Here is a 24,034-nt window from a genome sequence, read left to right on the forward strand (position 1 = left end):
CCAAAACTCTGAGTGCTTTGGGCCCACTTCCACAGTGTCGTGGTGTATTCATGAGTAATAAAAGAGAAGATAACTTTGCACACCCATTTTATGCACAAGGAAATTCTTCTATTTAGCTTTGTTATTCAGATTCTTTCGGAATCAGCTCAAATCAAATTCTTCTGTAATAGTGAGTAAATATGACCTACTGTGTGAGAGTTCACTCTTCTCAAGTGGTACAACTCATCCTTTAATCAAACTAAAAAAACGGAGTTGGAGAATAGAACAAAAAGGAAGCTCTCATACACAATGAAATGTGTAGGTGCAGTATGTCAAGTGTTGTTCAGGGGCATTTTGGATCTCAGGTGAAATTGAAAGCATAAAGCAGATTGTCATATTGATTAAAGTGGAACGTACCACAAGGAAAAAGAGAACTGCTTCCCGAAACGAAGGTTGAGTTGCTACATTCCATTCTTGTCACCCGGCTCCAAATCTGTTTTGTAGACGTCTTGTAGACGCTAACGTTAACACGGCGCTTAACCTCCTGCTAGCGGCTGTTAACAAACAACAGCTTGCTCACCCCGATGGAGTTTTTATTGTCGCTGGTGATTTCAACAAGGCGTGTTTAAAGACTGTTTTACCTAAGTTTATTCAATACGTAAATTGTAATACTAGAGGAGACAAAACTCTTGACCATGTCTATTCTAACATCAAACATGCTTACAAAGCCACTTCCCTACCCCACCTAGCTGGATCAGATCACCTCTGCCTATCTCTCACCCCCGCTTACACTCCACTCCGGAGGCAAACAACGCCACAAATAAAGACAATAAAAACTTGGCCCGACAACGCACTCTCTCAGCTGCAGGACTGCTTTTCCCGCACCAACTGGGAACTTTTTGTACAAGACAACCTCCAGGACTACACGGACTCTGTTCTTTCTTACATAAAAACCTGCATCGACAACGTCACTATAGATAAACGAATAAGGGTTTTTCCTAACCAAAAACCCTGGATGACCAATGAGACACAGGCACTCATCAAATGCCGTAATTCCGCCTTTAGATCAGGGGACAAGATAAAATATAGCGCTGCCAGAGCTGAGCTGAAAAGAGGCATTAAAAAGGCCAAGGCAGCATATACCAAAAAAATTGAGGAGCACTTCACAGAAAATAACCCAAAGAAGATGTGGCAAGGAATACGACATATAACCAACTACAACAACAATACTATGTCTGTTAATGCAGATGCCTCACTAGCGGAGAATTTGAACCGTTTCTTTGCCCGCTTTGAGACTGATAAATCAGGCCCAGTCTCAACACCCCCACCACCACCCTGCAGCAATACACTGACGTTCCGGGAACAGGAAGTGAGACTGGTAATGCGGTCTGTGAACACCAGGAAGGCTGCGGGCCCTGACGGAGTACCTGGGAAGGTGCTCAAAGCCTGTGCTGACCAGCTGGCTGGAGTCTTCACAAATATTTTCAATTGTTCCCTGCAACTATCCATCATTCCATCTTGTCTGAAATCTGCCACCATCATCCCTGTCCCCAAAAAGCCAACCATTGGCAGCATGAATGATTATAGGCCTGTTGCCCTCACGCCTGTGATCATGAAGTGCTTTGAAAAGTTGGTAGCCCGCCATATCAGGAATACAATCTCTCCCTCAATTGACCCTCACCAGTTTGCTTACAGGGCAAACAGGTCCACTGATGATGCTATTGCCATTGCTCTTCATACAGCACTGAGCCATCTGGAACACCCTGGGAACTACGTGAGGATGCTCTTCATTGACTACAGCTCAGCCTTCAATACCATAAAACCGGACATTCTGACTGACAAACTCTCCCACCTTGGACTATCCTCTTCAATCTGCTGCTGGATAAAGGACTTCTTGACCAACCGCCCACAGACTGTTAGACTTGGTCCCCACCTCTCTTCCTCCATTACACTAAGCACTGGCTCCCCTCAAGGCTGTGTACTGAGTCCTCTTCTGTACTCCCTGTACACCTACGACTGTGCACCCACCCACCAGTCTAACGCCATCATCAAATTCGCTGACGACACCACTGTGGTCGGACTCATCTCAGGAGGGGATGAGTCGGCTTACAGAGATGAGGTCAACAATTTGTCTTCGTGGTGCTCGGTGAACAATCTCACACTGAACACCACGAAAACTAAAGAAATAATCTTGGACTTTCGCAAACACGGCACAGATCTGGCCCCACTCCTCATAAATGGAGTATGTGTAGACAGGGTCCAGTCCTTTAAATTCCTGGGGGTCCACGTCACGGACAAGCTCTCATGGTCTACAAACACCACGGCAGTGGTGAAGAAGGCTCAGACACGACTCCATTTCCTCAGGGTGCTCAGGAAGAACAACTTGGGCTCCAATCTTCTGAGAACCTTCTATAGAACCACTGTAGAGAGCATCCTGGCGTACGGCATCACAGTGTGGTACGCTGGAAGCACGGCGGCAGACAAAAAGGCCATGCAGAAAGTGATTAACACTGCCCAGAGGATTGTCGGCTGCTCTCTGCCCTCACTTGAAGACATTGCCAGCCCGCGTTACCTCAGCAGAGCCAAGCACATCATAGGGGACCCTTACCACCCTGGTCACAATCTGTTCCAGCTGCTGCCCTCTGGCAGACGCTATAGGTCCCACAAAGCTCGGACAAATAGGCTTAAGGACAGTTTTTTCCCCACATCCATCAGACATCTAAACTCGCGCTAACATACACACATTCCCTTCTGCGGCATATGATTAGATGTTTGGTTGGTGATCTGCCGCCTCCTAGCTGACTTGAAGGAAGGTAAGTGGCAGACAGTGTGCGGTAATCGAGAGGTAAGCGACCTGTATGTAATCGAGAGGTAAGAGAAAAAAAAAATAAGGAGCGACCTGTATTCACAACAGCGGAATGACAAATTACAAGTCCGTAACTTACACTTATTTAGGTCTTGTGCCGATTAAACGTAGCTTATGGAGAAGCACCATCAATTTCGTCACACGCAGTTTCTGCGTGTGATGACAAGTAGGCTTTTTTTTGTGTTGTGGTAATGACGACATGGCCTATGTCCGATTATTATTATTATTATTATTATTAGATGAAGCCATATAATCAAGTTGAAATAAATAAATTAATAATCCAGGCACCATTATTTTTATAATGAATTAATACATTACCAGAAAGGAATTAAGGAGAAGCTAATTGCATCATGCAAGTCTTTTTCATTAGCCTTTTCAGAGGGAATTTCATTATATGCATCACGGGGCATACACACAGATGAAATCAAAATACCAGAAATATGCAAGCACATGTTAGGCTACACAAGCCGTAACTTTAGGTACACCTGCCAAAACAATACTCACCTATGATTTTGGGTGTACTCAGTCTGTTTTATTTAGAAGAATCAAGTGCAGTTTTACACAAACAACACCAGAATATTTAATTCAAACCGTCACCTCACAACTTTGCAAAGAAAGAATATTCACAAGACAAAAACCAAGAAATACCCATTCCTGCTAGAACTGGATCCCTTACTTCTTGACTAACTCTTGTTTTAGAACTATTTGAGTTTGCCTGTTTGTTGATACGGTTCACAGAAATTGATTTTATACTGTTTAATTTATTGCATTGATCATGGCTTTCAACACTGAGAAATTTTGGGAGGATGGTATAACACCGAGTTGCTTTTGTGGAAATGTTTCCACTATTTGAGTGATTGTAAGGGATTTGGGAGGCTGCTGTTCAATGTTTACAGAATAGGTGTGTATTCTAAAGTAAACATGGGAAAAATAGTGATTTTTGGATGTGAGTGGACTGATTTAAAAAAAAAAAGCGAACTAGTGCATTTATATTTGTTTTTATTCTGTCCATACTTTGGACAAAAAAATAATGGCATCATCTAATTACAGTGCAAAGTTGATCATTTTGTACATAATTACAATGGAAAACAACAATCCTTTTGAGCTTTTAATGGCAGCAGTACACTTAACAATCACCATTACTTTGCTGCACATTGTAAAACTAAAGATGTGTGCCAATGAAAATCTTCCTGTGCCTACTACAAAGTCTAATTGTGTGTCCCAACATCTGGTCGTAGTATTGAGTCGGAGGACTAAATGCCAATCAGTGAGGGAGCACTACAAAAGCTGGCTCTTCAGTATTTAGGTTTTGGGGGGCTCTCCCTTTCTACCAGGGCGTCTGATAGCTTTTGAATTATTTATCGGTCAAGCCACCGGACGGTCGTCACAGCGACAAAAGGCTCGTAGCGCTCTTCTGATGACGTCTCCCTCCGACAGTGGCCATTAGCGCACTGTAGCGAGGGTGCTAATGAGCAGGGCCACAGTATTGTAATCCACTCCATATCCTTCCTAACCTCCAGACCCTCCACAATGAATAAAGAATGAAGGAAACATTTACAAAAGATCTGAGTACAGCGCTTTTTAATTGGGTTTAAAAAAAAAGTGGTTAGATTGAAAAGGCAAGATAGGAACGACCAGCCGGTTTCCTATTAAGGAGAAATGTCAAGCTCAGTGGCGAAGCAATAGTCTTTGTGCATCCTTTTGTTGTCCTCCCTGACATTGAAGGCTAATTTTTCATGGTTATTTGAACTGGAAAATGAAAGAGAGGTTTGCGATTATTTCTTATAAATGACAACACAATCGCATTACGCTTCAGTACAAACACGGAGAGGATATTGCCTTTTCATATTTCATGTGAAAGTAATGGATGGGCTATGCAAAGAGGAACCGAAAGAAAGACAAATGGTGAAAGAAAGCCCCCGTGTTTGATTTGTATTAGAAATGGATAGAGGTAGGAGAGGTTTTTTTCAGTAAGTGCGAGCACTCTCGTGGATGGTTTAAGTGCCTGTGCAGTGTAATCATTGGATTTCTTTAGCAATTAGCTATGAGCGACCAGCAAGGGTGCTTGTTAGAAGAAAGGTTGGCCAGTTTATCCATTCCATTCTCCTAGAGAAAAATGTACTGTATATTCATTTTCTACCCCCGCCCCCACCCCTTTGTGCAATGTAATGAATACAACAAGGCCAAACAATCTTAATTGGGAGCACGCCTTGGTAGACATCAATTTCCTGTATATTCCAACATTTTGTCAGGATGAACAGAGATGCGCTTCTGCCCTACTAAGTTGGTGCCTTGAAATACGAGATATTTGAGATTTCAGTTGAGTGCTTAATTTTGGCAGTGGACTGAAACCACAACAAGCAGCAGTTTAGTAGATAGTAAACAACTCTTCAAAATCAATCAGGCTTGAGGCTGTTGATTTTCATTCCCAGTTGAAGTTTACACTTAAACTAAAACCTTAAGGATTTGCATATTTATTTCCATACACAAGTTAGTTTAGTCTAATATTAACAGCAGATAACAGTATGATAACAATACATGCAAGCATATATTCTGAAACATGGGCGAAGAATGAGTAATGAAATGGTGGCCTACGCAGGATTTCTGACAGTTTGCATTTATAAATTGTTTCCATATGCATACATTATACTGCCACTAGGTTGTAAAAAGTGTTTGTGTTAAAAGAAAAAAAATGATAAACATGTCTGTTCTTTTTTGGAAAGAACCCTCAAACAAATGAGATATATGTCTTTGGGGTGTGTATGACTAGGATTATGCAACGTATTAATTCATGTTTAAGGTATTAATATACATGAAGAGCAAAGGTGCAAGTATTAAGATAATCTACTACTCTTCCGGCTTGTTCCGTGAGTGGGCTCAACTCCTCTTGCTTTTTGTTATAGAATTGCATTTTTATTATGCTGTAATTATTTGTTTTTCTCCCAAATAAACAGAGGTGAAAATACTCCTTAGCAAAAGTAAAAAAGTTGAATTCCCACTCTCGATTTCTCCTCCACTTGTATCATTGAAAATCTCGATTTAGCAAGTTGTTGACGTTCATGGGGCCAAGCACGCATCAATGATGCCCTATATTTTAAATGAAATTGATTAGAAAAATTGATATTCATAACTCTGCCAAGTCTCTTTTATCTCGGCATACGCTGCCATAAACAAACAACCCGCCAGGTCCACGGCGCTAGATAAGGCAGGCGCGATGACCATAGCCGAGAATGGCAAAGCAACCCACTGTGGACGGACAGGCATATTAAGAAACTTGTTTACTTCAAGCTTACAAATCCTGAATGACTTACCAGTACGGTGAGAACTCAGCTCGGTGTGAGAGCTGCGAGACGGACACCTAAAGCGCAGAGTTGGGCGCTTTACACACGTCCCACCATGGCAACATTGATTTTCTGCACTAATACCTCCAACAACAGTCCACCGACAGATGGATGTACTACAAAGATATGCAAATTGCGCGTTCAATAAATCGACAGGTGATCTTTTTTCAGTCAGTGCAAGTCCACCGTATTGGTCTGCGGTGCCTAAAAGTGCCGATAAACAGATAAACAACTGTTAATGGGCACGTACGCACAGCTCTTTTGTACGAACGCACATATGGGCTACGACATAGCTGGTAGGAGTTGATGTTTGCTAACTCATTGACTAGCATTACATTTCCAAACTTTCAAGTTCAAGTAGATTAAATGTGTATCTCCGTCACTGGCAGGAAATGAGAACTGTTTGAGAGTTAAAAATGACAATTTCTATTGCAGCCATTTGATAATTATACAAATTCCCAGTCATCCATCCATCTATGCATAAGTTTCCGGCACAGTTTTCTCCTCAATAGGCTCGCAGGTTAGATGGAGCTAATCTCAACTGTTTACAGGCAAGAGACAGGACAGACACAGGAGGTTTCACCTGTTTATTCCAAAGCACATATCGACAAATAACCATTTGTGGGAACTTTATTTTCGGAATATGGCAGTAGGCAAACTCACTGAAATACAGGGAGAGCATGGAACCTCACTGGGTGTCTCAGCCTTAATGAAAGCTCGGGTGAAATTACTCTCTCAAATGAAAAAGTTTAACTTGAAATCCTTCAAATGCTAAAATGCACTCCAATGTCGTAAACTGAACAAAATTTTATTGTATTTTTTACTCATGCATTTACACATTCGACAAGCACATATTCACGTCAATGGGCAATTCAGTCATCAACACAGTATATTGTCACTGTATAAACTGTTAATTTTGTCATTTTCCAGTGGATATTATTTGTCTCTGCCCACTGAACATAGAACAGAACATTAAAAATGTTACTTTTCTCACAGCAGTCTATACTTTTAATTGTCAAGGTTTCCTCTCGCGTAAGCAAGTATATATTTTGTTTATAATAGCAAAACAAACAGTGGGTACAGTCATATTCGGTGTGCTTATTAGTCAGATATGAGACAAAAGCTGCTGGGTGTATGTCATATATAATAGATGTGGGCTGTCTTGTTAAGCCCAGCAGGCTCTATGTGGCTGTGTCTCAGTGGAGGGGATGCTCTGAAGCGGGCTCTACCTGGTAATTAAAGAGAGTTTGTGGCAAAAGGCAAACATCAGGAGAGATGAGATATGAACAAAAGAGTTGTGACAGTTTCAGGTTAGATGATTTTTTGTGCATGAGTGTGTCCCTTTTTTTTAGTTGTTGCCAAATGAAAAATCGATACATTTTCCAGGCTATACATATTCAGAGTCCACCGTGCTTCTGCCCTGAATTGGGAGGGTGGGCTGGTGGGTAGGGGGGTTGACTGTTGGGAGAGTGCCCTCTTCGCCTGTCATAACTGTACCATCACATTTTCCAAGCCACTGGTGAATATTTCAGACTTGATTTGATTGCCCTTCATGACAGTGGCTTTTTTTTTCCTTTCCCAGACACCCTTTCCACCCTCCCACTAATTCTTTGAGGTCCTATTGAATAGCTGCAAATAGGTGAAAGCATTCTAGTGTGAACGGGGGGGAGAAAGGGGGGGAAATGCATTAATAAAACGAGTCTGATTTAAGAGGAGGCTAAAGAGAATGACCGCAAACATGAATGGGAGGGGTGGCATGGAGACAGAATGACCCTTTGTGTGGGACATTGTCCCTTCAGGCACAGTAGATGGAAGAGCAGTGGCCGGTGATGCTTTTGCCCCCATGCAGGCTTTTAGTCCCCACCTTCCAGCAGGCAAAAGTGCAGCCCACATCTTCCATTGTAGACATAATATTTGTTAGTAAGCGGACATTCAAGAAATTCACAGTCTTGTGAGTGTGTGTGGCAGGGCAGAAGAGTGAGCAGTTCCTGAATGTGCACTCTCTGTGCAGCCACATTAACCTAGATCTTTCTCCCCTTCATCACTCAACACAAAGAGAAGTAGAGCGCCACTCTTTTTTTTGTAATGTATCTAAACATGCCATTATCGTGAACTATTTCTAATTAGCAATATTTCTCATGAGAGATACCACTTTAGGGGAAAGGAGCTAATTCATCTTGCTTGGTGGGTGCTGTAGAACAGCTCTTCATTTACAGAAATTGCAGTTGTGCTTTGATAGAAGAGTGTTTCAATGTATGATTTTCTTTGTTTTTTAGAATACCATTGATTTGTGGGGTTGTATTCGATATACAGATTGAACACACTGAATTTGGGAGAGAAAAACATTTACAGTAGTTTAAGCAATGAGTATTTGAGGAGTAGTAGAACATCAATGCAACACATTTACACAACATACTTCTGTTTTGCATATATTCTTTATCCTCTGCAGAATAAATAGTTTACTGAGTCACTCATTGTAGTTGAGAAAATCTTCATTTTTGTCTGTAACATCTCCCAGTGGAGTAATCGTCCACAACTGAAGGAGAAATTAAACCCCAATGATATTGTTTGTATAAGTGTCAAAATACGAAGGTTTTTATTGCTTCAAAACGGCGCCATTTACTGTACATGAGGGGGGTGACCATGACGGACGGTTTCGGGTAGAAGACCTTTGGGGCTCGTGTGTGATCAGCATTTGGGGGGGCTCGGTCTGAGCTATGGCTGCTGTTTGTGATTAACTTGCCCTTTAAAGTTGTTTTAGTTATTAGCTGCCCTAAACCTCGTCCCCCTCCTCCATTTTGTGAGGCTCCTCCCTCCCCTACACTCGCCTTCGGCCCCATGGAGACACAAAGTATTCATTCACATTTAGATCCTGAGGTCACAGCAGGGCCAGCACCGAGAGGTAGATGCCTTCCTGCATGCACGCCACACACACATGCACACACACACACACACACACAAACACATAGACAGGTCAGGAATCTAACACGTAACATTGACCAGCAGCACAGAGGTAGCTTCTTTCTGTGAAAATGTCCGTGAGTGATGGCTGTATACGCAAATTTGAATTACTTTAATAGTGCATTTCACTCTGTACTCTATGGCCTAAAATTCTAGAACACCTACAGTCAAGTCAAATTGTGGAGCTCAGTGGCAAAACTGTGTCTGTAGATTGCCGTCAAGGTGTTTGATGGCTCGTGTCTGTCAGGTTCTTCCACATAACCTCATTGAATCAGCGTGCTTATTATTGGGAAAGGGCTAAAGACTTTTTCTGATCTTTGCAAAAATTGTGTGGTAAATCGATAAATAAAGACTGGTCTAGACTAGAGCTTTGTGTAAATTAATCCTACATGATGGAGAAATGTACGATGTAACTTAGCCATACAGGGAGAACTTGAAGAGTTCAGGAGTGTGTGTCAGAGGGTGTGGGCTTTTGATTGGATACATGTTGGAAAGGGGTGGTCATGTTGCATATGTGGGGTGCAGAGGTGCTGATATGAGGACAATGCATGAAAGCCCTCAGCACGGCTCCTGTGTCTCATTGTCCTGCGGTCCCCCTCCTGTCACTTCCATTTTGCACCCTCCAGTCCGGAGTCAGGACAACTTTGATATGAGGAAAGCGGTGCAAGGCGTCATGGAGAGATTCGAGGGGGTGTGCAAAAGAGGGATTAAAAAAGAGAGAGGGTCTATGAACTGTGAAATAAGATCGCTTTTTATACGACAGTGCAGAGGCAAAAGAAAAAAAATAGGAATCTGTCGAGGCCTGGATAAAGCGGTGGAAGTTCACCTCTGAGTTGCACCGCAGTCAGGTGGCACCTGGTTAAAACGAGCACGGTCAGAACGAGACCTCCGCCTGGCCTTTTGTAAATGTAGACCGTGTTTTGAGGAAGCCCCTCTCAGGTAGGATGGCAACTGCTTTTTCAAGAAAGTCAGCCGCCATCACAAGCGAGATTGGAGGGAGGAGCCTGACCTAGTGAAAGATATTCAGACTGACTATTATTACTTGCTCCTCTTCTTCTCCACAGTCTGGGAAGGAATACTGGAAAGTGCTGTGGTTACCATCAATTATTTATTAGGGACGTTTGTGCTTGTCAGTCTGATTAGCGTCAGTGTAATCACTGCTCTTATGTGTGTGGGTGGGTGGTTGGGGAAAACCGAGGCTGTTCCTGCTCATCATGAAGGTAATATTGTTTTTGTTTTGTTTTTTCTAGTCTCATCTTCACCGGACGTCCTTTTCATAGCATCTGGTTTTGTCACCTCAAAACATTTCTTCTGTTTTTTTTCCTTTCTACACTCCCCTTCTCTCCATCTTTCTCTCTCTCTCTTTCTCTCTCTATCTCTCTTTCTCTCTCCCTCAATCTCTCTATCTCAATCTCAGTCTCTCTATCTCTCTTCTCTCCCCCTGCCTCTTGTGCACCTCATTAGTGTGTGTGTGTGTATATGTGAGTTCTCCTAGCTTGTAAAGAGTGACACCTATGGGTGTGATGAGGCCCCTGCACAGACCGCGTTTCACAGAGGAGCAAGGAAAGCAGCTAGATGTGTATGTCTTAGTTGTGTGTGGACTGTCGCTACTGAGTGAGTGGCAGAGCACATCTGATCCTCGTCTGCATGGAACAAATGGGTGTAATCTGTGTGTCAGCCTTGAGTTTATTCAGCCTGCATGATTAGATTAATGGAAGTGCTTCATATCGTTGTATTAGGATGGTTAATGAAGACAATTAATTAGGAGACATCCTTCAGGCTATTGGTCTTTGCATATCCCAAATTTGGGTTACAAATGGCCTGCTGCCATGGCTTGGAGTGTTGCTGTCTGACTTGTTCTAAGGCTGCCTTTTTTACTGTTTTCTTCTTTTGGCATCTTTGCTCTGAGGCCACTATTGACCTTTCAAAAATTATGGTTTGCATGGCTTTTATCTTTTTTTGTTATGAAGAGAATTGAGACAGTTTTAAATACTATATACTTGTTTGAAAGGCTTCTCCCGGAATTAAATTGAAAAATGAATGGCCCTTAGTCCCGGTGCCTTAGACAAATGTTGTCCATATGGCACTGAAAATTCAAACTTTTCTATGAGAAAAAATGGTTCAAATGACTATGACTCTGTAATAATATCAATTAAAACCAACTCCAGGGTGATTTGGTCATGTTGTGGCTGGCCAGTGTATGTATTCAAAACACAAAGGGGAAAACGTATCATGTGAGCATTGCGTACAGGAAGTCTAATGGGAAGCTGACAAGCATTAATGCATCAGATGTCTATGTAAAGCATAACATACTGTGTGCAAAGTCTGTAATAATGTAGAAGGGGGGAATTAGTCCCACTACAAGTGTCACAGTGGAACAAAATAGTGTACCCCACCCCCTTAAAAATGTACCTGGGGATTATTTTGTAATCTTAGCAGTCAGGCAGCTGTGCAGTATCATAATTCCAGTAAAAGTGAGCACATCTAGTTCTGAAGGACTATTTAAGATCTGCCTTCCCATCTGGAGATGAGCAGCACTGCATAGATTTGCTGGTTTGGTAACATAAGAAGTAACATTGTACAAAATAAATGGAGAAAATATTCATCCGATGGAAAAAAAATTGCAGTTGTACATGAAATGTTTTGTTGGTAAAAAAATAATCCACCATCTGACTTGAAATACAAGAAGTCATCCATTCTGGAAAAAAAAAACATTAGCAAACAAAGACATTTAGCATGATTTATGAGATGTCAATAATTGGTCATGTACACTGGTCCCTCACCTAAACCTCTGCTACATATACATTATTACACATTATAATACATATAAGTATTTATGTTATCCTAAAACTGACTTACAAGTAAACTAACAAATTAAGACTAGATGCAGTTTGCTTTGTCTTTTTTTTAAGCGTGATATAGGGAGCACATTGTTAACGGCATACATTTCTTATGTTTTTAAAATATTTGTTTCAAGTGTGCTTAATTGGTTATTGTTATTATGCATCATCTGCTTGGGTTTATTTAGCTATCTGTTATGCATACATTCAGAATTGTGAAGCCCCAATACATATTTCCCTCTTTATTTTGTTTCCTAAACCCCCCTGATGTTTGTTTCAGATTTATGATGGTGATCAGATTTAAATTTAAAACATTTACGTCAATTTATCTACTAAAAATGGAAATACCATTTATGGACTGTGGATTAAGTTTCCTCAAATGTCATACACGGGCCATCCATTGCACTCCTTTGAGCAGCAACATTTGTTCGCAAGGCATTCACGACGTTCTCTCTTAACGCACGCGCATCGTGTTTGACCACTGAAGGGATAAACAGCGAATGTCGGGGATAATGTAACATCATAAAAGTGGTTTTTGCTGCGGGTAGTCATGTGGCGAGCTCACTCGGGCTGGCCATGTGATGGCTGCGGGGCTGAATACTTGAACAGGATATTTTAGTACGGCTGTTGTAACGTCGTCAATACGTCAATAGCTCGTAGTGTCGGGACCTGAGCATGAAAGCATTTTCTAAAGAGCATTTAAGCACATTTGCTGAGAATTAGCTGACTTGTGTAATATCTGATAAGGCCTATTGACCACACGGCCTAGTTTAGTGTGGTGGGATCAATGCAGTTGCATGCAGGGTCCCGCTACTTTTAAACAAACTTTACAGGCAAAGTGGATGTTCAAGGGGCACTGGAGAGAAATAAAGGTGATTGATGGTCTTTTTATTATCTGTTTTCGTTATCTTTTCCTCCGTGTGTTACTTACAAACGTCATTATTGGATATCCATTGTTTGGACTTCGACGCACCCTAAATGGGCTGATATATATCGAGCGGAGGCTTTTAAGATGGTGACGGGGGATTTCTGCCTTTGACTTGAAATGAAGCAAAATGAATTTGACCTCTTAAAGGTTTTAAATATGTATGTTTTTTTCTTTTCAACCATCGATACAAGTACTATTTATGTCCAGATCATAACAGTGTAGTATTTTGGTCAGTCTTGCACTTTTAAAGTTCGACTAAGTTGAACGTGTAACATAAAAGCAAAATAGATGTATTTTTCTTTTTTAATATATTTCCAGTGGAGAGGCAGAAGCGTGAAAGCAGAGAGCAGATGTGTCCTCTTTGTTTGCAAGCCTCGTAAGCGTGTGTCAGCAAATGTAATTGTTGCGGGCTCCTATAGAAACAAAATGCTGCCGTCCCTTTAAGTGCTTCCACCAATTCTGATGGCTTGGTGATTTACATTTCCCGTCCTCCCTCCCCCTTCAGGAGAGCTGAGTGAGGATGTGGAGGCTGCTAGTGAGACCACCACAGACCAGGAGGACCAAACCAAAGACAGAGAAAGTGGGGGGGAGAAGGAGCTCACCAAAGGGACAGGTAAGGCCAATATTTACAAAACACACACATATTGGGCGAGCAGGGGCACTGTGGTTGGGAAACACGGGGGGCCCCGGTCCGAACAGTGCTGCACATAAGGCCTTTTGTCCAACTGAAGCATATTTTAACAACATAGTGAGGGCAGTTGCAATCACGGCTCGTCCTTTCAGGGCAAGTGTACTCCTGGTGCTAGTTGTAGCACGTGTGTGTTTAGCACCGCCCCCTCACACACGAGAGCTAGAGAACACACACACACACACACCACTTGGACGCCATCCCATCAGGAGGGTTTCAGCGTGAAGCATGCCTTGTTGTAGTTGAGGACTCATGCAAAGACAGATGACTTGAGGGGAGCTTTATTAGTTGGGGTTGAACTGTTTTCGTTGAACATCACTGGATTATTAGAATTCTACTTTTGTACTTTTACAACTCTGTTTAATATGCCAGTCTTAAACTATGTGTGAACCGATTTCACAATATTTATTTAGAGATATGAACTTTCGTTTGGTTTGCTTTTGGTTGCTGTTAACAGTGATAGACGAACCAGAGTCACTTTGAAAATGAACTGATTTCACATTGAGCACATCGCCACTTTGGCATATTTTCACATCCAACATAGAAGGAAATAACCTTCCTACATTGTTAAAAGAATCCTTCATTCATTTTTTAGTTCTGTCTTTTAGTTTTCCATATAAATTTCATCAAGTTAATCTTGTGAATTTAGAATTTTTAGACCTAACTAACACTTGAGATTGCCCCTAGGTACGAATGTGCGTGAATGGTGATCTCTCTCAAAGTGCCCTGCGATTGGCCCGCCACTGATTCAGGGTGTGTGTCCCCGCTTGATACCCATAGTTAACTTGGATAGGCTCCAGAACCCACTGCCACCTTTGTGACTATAAGCCGTACGGAAACTGAATGAGATCTAACTACTTAACTACCTCTTCCTTATAGTGTTGACTTCAAACTACAGTGCTTTACTGAAATCCAGTTTGGTCCAATACTGAGTTTTAACGCTAATCTTTGTTTGTTTGTTTGTTTTGTTTGACATCAAAATTTAGATTCAAATGAATTGGTCTAATTTTAATTGCTGACCTGTAATGTAGAACATCTGTTCCCTGCTTGTGTGATATTTTTTTCCATTTTCACTTCCGGATGGTGTATACAGACAACTGTCCAAATATATTTGGCCACGTAATCCATCAAAAAATTTCAAAGGTCATCAACTCAACACTGGCGTTACAAGTGCAGTGTTGATGACAAGTGGGCTTTGATCGTGGTGGCCCTATAAAAAAAAAACAGACTTGGATAGACACTGCTCACTTGTGGTATTCTCTTATGTGGCTGCAGGCTGTTTTGATTTACACTCATTAGGTTAATAGCTGGAAAATAATTCAGACCTTTTGCATACCTTTCCCCACCCAATAAAGTGGTAAGAAAATAACTAAAAGAAAAGAAAAACTTCATCAGCGTTTGAAGCCCATTATTTTCAAAATGTCTTTGATATTCGAACTTTCTATTTTAAATGAGGCTGAGTTGTTTGTGCTCTTTGAAAGGGTGACACTCTTCTTTGATGGGAGAAATAATGATATGCATGCCTGACTGAATATGGCTAAAAGTATGTTTTAGCACATCAAAATAAAGCACTTTAAAAAGCATTAAAATGAGCCGGCCGATTAATAATTCACTCGTACCTGTGGTGCGCAGGAAGACGACTCCTCGCATTAGGGTTCTTCCTTTTTTGAAAGGCATGCAATTTGATACAAGCACATTGGCTTCTTTTCCTCCCCTCTGTCAGTCGCTAATCACCAAATAAGAGTGTTTCTGTGTTTTCACAAAGGAAATATGTGCTTGCATATGAAAAATTTACAGCTTCCCAGCAGCTTATTAGAAACGCTTAGTTAAAAATAGCACGTGCATTAGGGAACCGGGTCTGGGGTTGTGTTTGATGTCAGGGGAAGAAAAGTGGGTTGGGGTTGTCAGTGTTGTCAGCAAAAGGCAGACAGTTATGGTTTTAATGGAAAAGTCCTTGTTTGTGCTTGAAACTTTTCAGGTGTGTGACTTTCTAATGAACAAAACGGCCATTGAAAGAAAATGCAGAAAAGTGTATTTTGCACAAGTCGGGTTTGGGTAGATGCGGTAAACAGAGGAACACTGTTTGGTCTGATGATGTTTACACAGGCAGTACGCAGATGTTGTGCAGGTTATAATACGGCCACGGAGTGTCATGGTCATGCTGTTCGTTATCTATAAAAGGTGCTCAAGCACCCAACTGTTTGAATTTTTTGTTGTTGTTTTTTTCCCTCCAAGTTCACCTCTTATGACTACTGAAGTGTTCCTTCTCATCATTGTCATGTAGCTGCTAGAGCAGGGCGCAACTCTTCCCTTACAAATGACAGTCACTGTCACAGAGGCGGTATTAGCTAGCACAGAAGAAAGGCACAAAGCCACTGTCAATCTCATTTTCCCTTTCGTGTACAGCATCTCTACGCTGTTCATTAAAATTATTTAAAAGTACATCACATGCGGCTGTAAAATGCAGATGTTTCCAGGATGTCATTTTATTTTGAAAGATGCATTCATTATTTAGTTGTGTTTATCGCAAAGATGATGACTTAATGCGCTCGCTGTAGGCATGCAGACACGTGTAAATGTAGAATTTGGCAAAAGCGATAGATACGTGGCAGATTTCTGTGATCACTATGCTTGACGTGTATCCACCACAATCCGCGGTCACTTCAGTAGGCATGCCAGGGCCTTCTAATGATAACTGGAAATTTCGTTCAGAATATTTGTTTATCATAGTAGTTGGAGTTTGCAAAATGTAGTGCTGCATATCATATACTAAGATGCTGTTGTAAACATGTACAGTAACAATAATGTACATTTTGCTGAAGATGTGTCAGTCAGACATCAGCATGATGATCTTGGGAAGGTCCTTATATCATATAGTTTTGCTAAAATGGTGCTGGTATATCACTGCATGTTGTGTAGCTCCTGCTCTGTCTATGGGTATTTGCAGTGGTTTCTTGAGGTACAAGTATGCTCATGACTGAATACACTTTTAGTTGTATATCAAATCATGTCTTCACATTGGTACGCGGCCATTTGGTCGCCGGACTTTTGGTCGCCGGACGTTTGGTCGCCCGGAAGGTATTGATAATTACCATTTAAAATTGTTGCTCAAATTCCCTAAATACAAACTGCAAATTATTATTTAGTCATACTTAATGCCCTATTAATTATTAGGCTAAAGAAAAGCTCCAAATTTCTCGTACTTTTATTGTGTTTTGTTGGAGAACTTGTTAAGACCCTGACTGACGTCCCTTCCTAAGGGGACAACTCATGTACATACAAACTCTTATACACACACGTCCGCTCAGTGAAACTGCTCAGGGCCATTGTTGGCTTGTATTGATGCGTAGACCATGTTGTTTTACCATGTTTTGTCGCCGGACTTTTGGTCGCCGGACGTTTGGTCGCCAGTTGTTTTGGTCCGGGCGACCAAACGTCCGCGACCAAATGTCCGGCGACCAAAAGTCCGGTGACCAAAAGTCCGGCGACCAAACGGCCGGTCACGCTTCACATTGACACGAATGGACACTATTACTCTGTTCCGACCTCATCAAACAGTCATTAAAATACTATGTAAAGAAATAGAAATTTTGCAACATTTCTTTCACTTTATTGTTTCAGTTCAATGGCTATGGTTGTCACAGGTCTATAGGGGGTTTAATTTTTACTGGTGCAAAAGTGTTAACTGTTAACAAAGCAACAAACACTGTATCGCAGCCACTATTTTCAGTCTCAAACCGGCCAATGTAACACTTTAAATGCATGGATCCCCACTTCAGTCAAAACTGTTACTCAAATATGTGCAGTTTACGTGTCCAGGTGTGACTCTGAAGGAAGGCAAAAGCAGTTGTGAGCCTGCTGCATTTTGGCAGAATAATGAACATGGTAATTAGAATCCTCTAGACACTAAGGCGTGGAAGAAAAATATTGGGCTTTGTTTTGCATATAACAGAGCACAAGTATGAGATGTTTACCTGCTTGTGGTTACTTCTTATTGAATAAGAGGAGGAATTTTTATTTTATTTTTGTGCTGCCAGGCTTTGTGATTGCATTTAAAGTCAAAGTAGTCTGACAAATCAGGAGAGGAAGCAATATAAAAATGTTTACATATTCATAACGCATCCTCTGGTTGCTTGTCATCCCTCAAATTATAATTCCCTTTGTCTTTGAAGATAATAGGCCATAAATTGTCCTTGTTTGCGAGCCAAGCCCCTGAAAGCTTGGTGTTTACGAGTTGTAGCACAGGCTGTCTAATGGCCCCGCTCCAGTTGTGTGTCCTGTAAAGGTGAACGCCACGTCATCTTGTTGTTCACTCAGCCTGATGAATAACGAGCTTGCTAATTAATAGCCCCTCTGCATCTCATAATGTTCATTTTGCCCACTGTGAGATCTTGTGCTTAGTCATGAACAAGTCACCCTTGCTTTACCAATAAGTATGTCATTTTGTTTAAATAAAAGAACTGAGTGTGATATGTTACACAAAATTAATATTGTGAAATGACAACAACCACAAACTTATTTCATTCAAAAGTGCTTTATATATTTTCATTTCATATATCCAATCAATAATTGCATCCGTTTTAGCTGTGGCCACCTTCTGAGGCAAAAATATTCAAGAAAAAGATAACACTCAGTTATTTTTCACATATGACAAAGAGTATAGGACCACAATGGAGGTTGAATCATCTGAATATTAATGATTAAACAAGGCTAGGAAAGGGCCCTTCAAACGAACGCATTCTGGACGGACCCGTGGGTTCTTGCACAAAGAACGCAGGGTCAATTGCGTAGAGAAAAAAGTAATACGTACGGTCATAGTTATCATTTTTTCATTGGACGCTCTATGCAGTTAATATATTCATTACTATTGGAGCTCATGACATTATTGAGCCAATGCAACCATTTCTTACCTTCATAACAGTGTGGCTTGCTCAGTTTTTATGTGCAGTTCAAAAAATCAAAAAGACCAGATGTTGTTTTTAATATGCTGTACACGATTGCAGTTGTTTAAATTTTTCAAACAAGCATTTAGTGACATCGAAAATAAGCAGGAAAATGGTCGTTACTGTAAGTACACACTTTCACTTTGTTCAGTTTTTCAAATGTGTACTTATAATTTTAAGTGACTCACTCAAACAGTGTCTCAAATAGAAGCAACTCCAGAAAACCCCAATTTTTCAGAAATATCAACCGCTATATTTCTGACCTGAGTCGAATTGTCCCTAGAGAACAAGTAGATTGACGGCAGCTGTGATTGCCCCAATGGATTTCAATGTCAGATGACCTGTTTCAGATCCTCCACTAGTGACTGGATGCATTCCTTTCAGCTGCCACCCTTTATCCTTGAAAGCACACTAAGGCTTCACCCAAGTTTGCGATCCGTTTCAAAGTCCCGACGCTGCCTAAATAACATACTGCCATTATGTGAAAGGTGAGACAAGGTGTCAACATCCAACTCACTTAGGGGACTTAACAGCACAAAAGCCTCTGGTTTATGGAAAAGGGGCATGAATGAATAATCGTCTATATGATTCCATTCTGCCTCTGACATTTGTGCTTTCGATCAAGGTGCTTTGCCAAGAATGGCGTTTCTGTGCCCAGTGACTCAACAGGAGATTCAGAACAGGGAAGAAGACACTATGAACTGTTTGTGTCTGACTTCCCAACAACTGAATTAAATGGTTAAGAACAACTATAGTTCTAAGAATCTTTATTTTTATTTATTCATTTTTTTCTTTCCTACATATTCCTTTCCGTTTTTCTACTATTTATCCCCAACCCAGTTTATCGTTCTCCTCCCTCTTATCAACATCTGTAGAAACTATAATACCTCAATTCTCTATCTGTTGTCAATGTCGCGGTCATTGGTTGTGACCATCTGTTTATATCGTACACATGTGTGTCTAACATGTCCGGAACACCACAGGGATACGTATATCCAACTGTTTTCATCACTCTGCCCTCTCCATTTTGACGGTCATTTATTGTCATCCCCTCTCGACAAGGACGAACAGGATACAGTAGTTGGGTGTTAGTCACGGTACTGCTGTTGGGCCGCAGGATTCTTGAAAGAAAACCAAGTGATCACATTTTATGGCGCCCGAATTGGCCGTGACCGGGGACACTGTGTCCAAGTAACCTTTCTGAAGTTTGAGACTCCTGTGCACATCGTACCACCCTAACAGAAAGACTCATGTGCCTTGATTTTATTTTCAACAGTCAGGAATATGCTTGGATTACATCCCCCTTGTTTTCCTAATTATGTGACATGGAGGAGGCATTTGCTTGCTTAACCAGTACAGTCATGCCTTGAGATACGGGCTTAATGTGTTCCGGTACCGAGCTCGTATGTCGATTTGCTCGTATCTCAAATCAAAGTTTCCCATAGAAATGAACTAATAACCAAGGCAAAGAGGTTAATGTATTCCACCGCGACTTTCGAGGCGAACTTCCTGCTTCTCCATACGTATTGGCGAGCAAGCTCAGTCACGCGTACACTACTCATGTTTTTCGTGCTTAATATCGATTGCCATCATACGCCTTTTCTTCACTCTACCCTTCATGGCACCTGCTTGCTTTGGACCCATTGTGTTTCCCTTAATTCTGCACTGACTAATGCAAAAAAACATGGAAAAAATGCAACGCTCCGCCCAGTGCTCATAGAGATCTTTGCACGAGGGAGATGCGGCGAAAAAGAAATCATAAGCAGCCTCTCATGTCTCGGCCACCTGACTGTCTCGTATGCTCGTATCTCAAGGCAAATATTGGCCCGGAATTTTACTCGTATCTTAAATTCCTCGTATGTTGGGGCACTCGTATGTCAAGGTATTACTGTATTCTGAAGTTAAACATTTTGAATGGTAAATTGGTCAAAAGTAAAGGAGACCTTTTTATGCACCTATAATGGTAAATGTTCACTTAGTATTCCGGTGTCTGCAAAATTCAATTCCTATATCATTTTTTTAAATGAACTCCTTTTCTTCTTTTTCAAAGGTCAGCACCAATGTGTTCCCTTCAAGATACTAGCCTCGTTACCCACAGATAAATTAAAGCCAAAATCCAGAAATCTCATCTCAAGGCTTCAAATCCACATTCTGTGTTTGCCTAATAATGCTGACTAACTAACAAAACAACTGTGCCTGGCTTTTATATTACGACACAAAATTAGTAAAGCAGATCGTACCAAAGCAGAGTTGATGGGACTTTGGCGAGGTCAGTGCCATGACTTAGAGGTTGGTTACTGTCAGGAAAGAGAGTCTCGTTTTGTTTAACATTCCCATTGTTGATAGGTGGATGTGTTTAATAGGATTGGCTGTGACTGGACCCTAACAGGACATTGGTGACTGATCCCAGTGTCTCTGAGAGATCTAGCAGGCGGCGTTGTCCATAACCTGGTTCCCCACTGGGTAATCAGCTAAACTCCTCCTGATTGGAGGTGACATTTTAATGTCTGGAGCGAGAGCGTGGTCAGCCCCGTTTAACCTGACCCCCGCCAGAGCACCCCGCCTACCAGTGCCCTCTGTTCTCAATTTGCCATACTGGGACTGTACAAATCAGGCCAATTTTAACTCTTTATAGGCTTGTTAGTGGGTGGCAAGGCACCTTCTTGTGTTCCACCGATGTCTGTGAGTGAATTCAATTGCTTATCAAACTCCAGTGCAACTGAGCGTTTAAGTGTGATGATTCACATTGTGCCACTTCCGTTCTCTTTATTTTCAACAACGAGGTGTTTTTAAGTGCTTTGCTCCTCGTTGCGCAACATGGGATAAGACTCTTAATTTGAATTGTTGTCATTAGCACTCAAATGAAATGTAAAGTTTGAAGCTTGACTTTTGCTTCTGTGAGCTATTAACATTTTCTCCCCTTCTAAGAATCGGATATTACATCACTGATGCTTCTATGATTTTATGTTCATATACATTTTAGTAATGATATGTGTATGACAATGTTTGAACGCAATTGTAAGCAATAAAATCACTAACGCAGTGTTACTGTTATTTTAAGTCAATTTTACTAAATATAGCTGCTTTGACACAAATACAAACCTAGAAACAAACATATATTTATGTAGTCTGTCTTAATTTAAAGGACTCGTGGACAAAAAATATTAGGTGGGGTGAAACTTAAAGCTGCGCCCTGCAGCTAACTAACATTTGTATATGATATTGTCTATCTGTCCTGCGTTAAAAGCAGCGTGAAGGAAGACGTAAATGTGCATGATATACTGCCCATTCCCCATTAAATGTAGATATGGAACATTTACGAAAGGCAGGCCTTTAGCTCTTTATTCTCGCTGATATCGATTGACCTGTCTGGTGCTGCCAAGCCTTCAACTTGTCCTGACGTCTCCTCTTTATCCCTCTGTGCATGTGTGTCTGCTCAGCGGTGTCCGGTCATTCGGAACAGCACCAGTCAGACTCTCCGACCGCTAGCAAAAGGCCCTCGTCACGGTCGGAGACCTCTGAGAGCCCGCTGTCCTCAAAGCGTCCCCGGGCAGCTGAAAAACGAGCTGCAGAGCAGGTGAGCGCCACAAATCACAGAACTTTAGGAGCAGCCATGCATGTGTTTCATAGTCCTTTTTTACTCCAATTAGTCAGCCCTTATCAGTTTAAAAGTTTAACTCCATTTAAAAAGAACTACTTTGATTACCTTCTCTATTAGTTTTACCAAGCATTTTCCTAGTCTTCGGGACTTTCTTTTCAACTATCCCCCAAATTATTTTTGCTTCTCTGCTGCAGTCGCATTGCTAATTGTGTATAAGGTGGAAAATCAATAAGGTATTTGACAGATGAAAGCACTTTGAAGTGGGTGCCAAGAGTGAGTGGTTCTCACTATTACACACTTCTCTGTGATCAGAGGAATCTGGTTGCTTGAGGGAAGGCTTGCCTCACCCTACCCTCCTCATCTACAGCTTCTCTTCTCTCACAAAGCCATTTCACCCTATTAACCCCACTGTGAATACACCCCCAACATCACTATCATATGCTTCTCTGTCTACGTCCACTCAGATGTACCAGTGCCCTTACTGCAAGTTCACCAACACGGACCTAAATCGTCTCAGAATGCACGTGATGACACAGCACTCTGTCCAACCCATGTTACGCTGCCCGTTGTGCCAGGACATGCTCAACAACAAGATCCACCTGCAGTTCCATCTGACACACCTGCACAGTGTCGCGCCCGACTGTGTGGACAAGCTCATTGCCACAGTAAGTAAACTGCATGATGCCATCAGATAGATTAGTACAGTCTGTTATAGCCAGCAAGGTATGGACTGTGCTTGTAATGTTCAAAGTGAATAATTGATTACAGTGGAGTGGAAAGGATATAAAAAGTTGAGAGACCCTTGTTCAAATGCCAGGTTTTCAATTTTGATATGTGATGAGCACCACGCCTTTTAGATATATAGGCCCAAAAACTTCTGGTCGTTTGGACCAGAATTCATTCTCCTACCCTACATGTGTTTGCAAGATTCTTTTATGACCCAATGAGGCTCAGGTTGAAGGCTTTGGCCATAATTTTAAAAGCTCCGTTTGGCTCAAACCCATCACTGCTCTTCACCAAAGGAACACTATACCTAAAGTGTGAACTGAAGCCATTGACAGGGTAAAGAACATTCTACAAACACTGTATAATGGAATGTATCTGTAGAATTGTATAATCTTCATTAATCCCTGGGAATATTTCTTACGTCAGAACCTACTGTTGTTGGTTTACAATTTTATTATGTATATTACGTTACAAACTTGTTTTATTTAGAGCTTTTGAGTCATTTTCCACCAGACACATCCAAAAACATCTTTATCACTTTGTTCTGAGAAAGAGCCTTTCTGACAAACTGTCCAGAACGTTCTGTAAGATAAAAACTAATAATAAGGTTCAGGTTCAGTGGGAAAAACCCAGACTTCTGAATGATTGAGTAATTAATTAATCAGTGTGCTAGCGTCCATAAAGAGACGAATGGGGAGACACTGATCCTGTAGTCAGATTTATATCAACTGCAATGTGCTGGTGCATTGTTCTCTTCTGAAAGTGGTCTCCTTGCTTCCAATAATGCTCATCAAAGGGGAAATAAAATTTTATTTCCCCCGTTTTCTTGTAAATCACTGAGCAAATCTTTGTTCTGTTCTATCTTGTACGGCTCAATAGCTGGGCCGACGATCACACAGTAAAACATTGCCGCCTGGCCGTGTTCACCCTCATCTCTAAAGTAAATGGCAAGCACATTAGTATGGTAGACTGCAATATTTATTTCTTTTATAGATGTTGTAATATACTGAACCACTACAGAGTAGCATGACAGAAAACCTGTAATAGCATAGACATTAAAGCGAACACCTTTTTTATAATGTGAATGCAGATGGGAAAGTACTTTACTCTCTTTTACTTTTGAAAAGGAGAAGGGCGTAATTAATTTTGGAATAGGTGACT

The 24,034-nt window shown here is 41.3% G+C and overlaps 1 protein-coding gene across 10 annotated transcripts in view; it reads left to right on the forward strand.

The window, feature by feature from the left end:
* The window catches only part of zfhx3b (zinc finger homeobox 3b), a 313,149-nt gene that overhangs the window by 275,509 nt on the left and 13,606 nt on the right, over positions 1-24,034 (forward strand). For all 10 annotated transcript variants that reach the window (XM_077619318.1, XM_077619339.1, XM_077619324.1 and 7 more), the window contains 3 exons: positions 13,421-13,528; positions 21,987-22,123; positions 22,612-22,812. In XM_077619318.1, coding sequence (XP_077475444.1) covers positions 13,421-13,528; positions 21,987-22,123; positions 22,612-22,812 — 446 coding nt within the window. The remainder of the gene's footprint in view (positions 1-13,420; positions 13,529-21,986; positions 22,124-22,611; positions 22,813-24,034) is intronic.

Source organism: Stigmatopora argus, chromosome 2, assembly GCF_051989625.1.
Source record: "Stigmatopora argus isolate UIUO_Sarg chromosome 2, RoL_Sarg_1.0, whole genome shotgun sequence".
Lineage (NCBI taxonomy): Eukaryota > Metazoa > Chordata > Actinopteri > Syngnathiformes > Syngnathidae > Stigmatopora > Stigmatopora argus.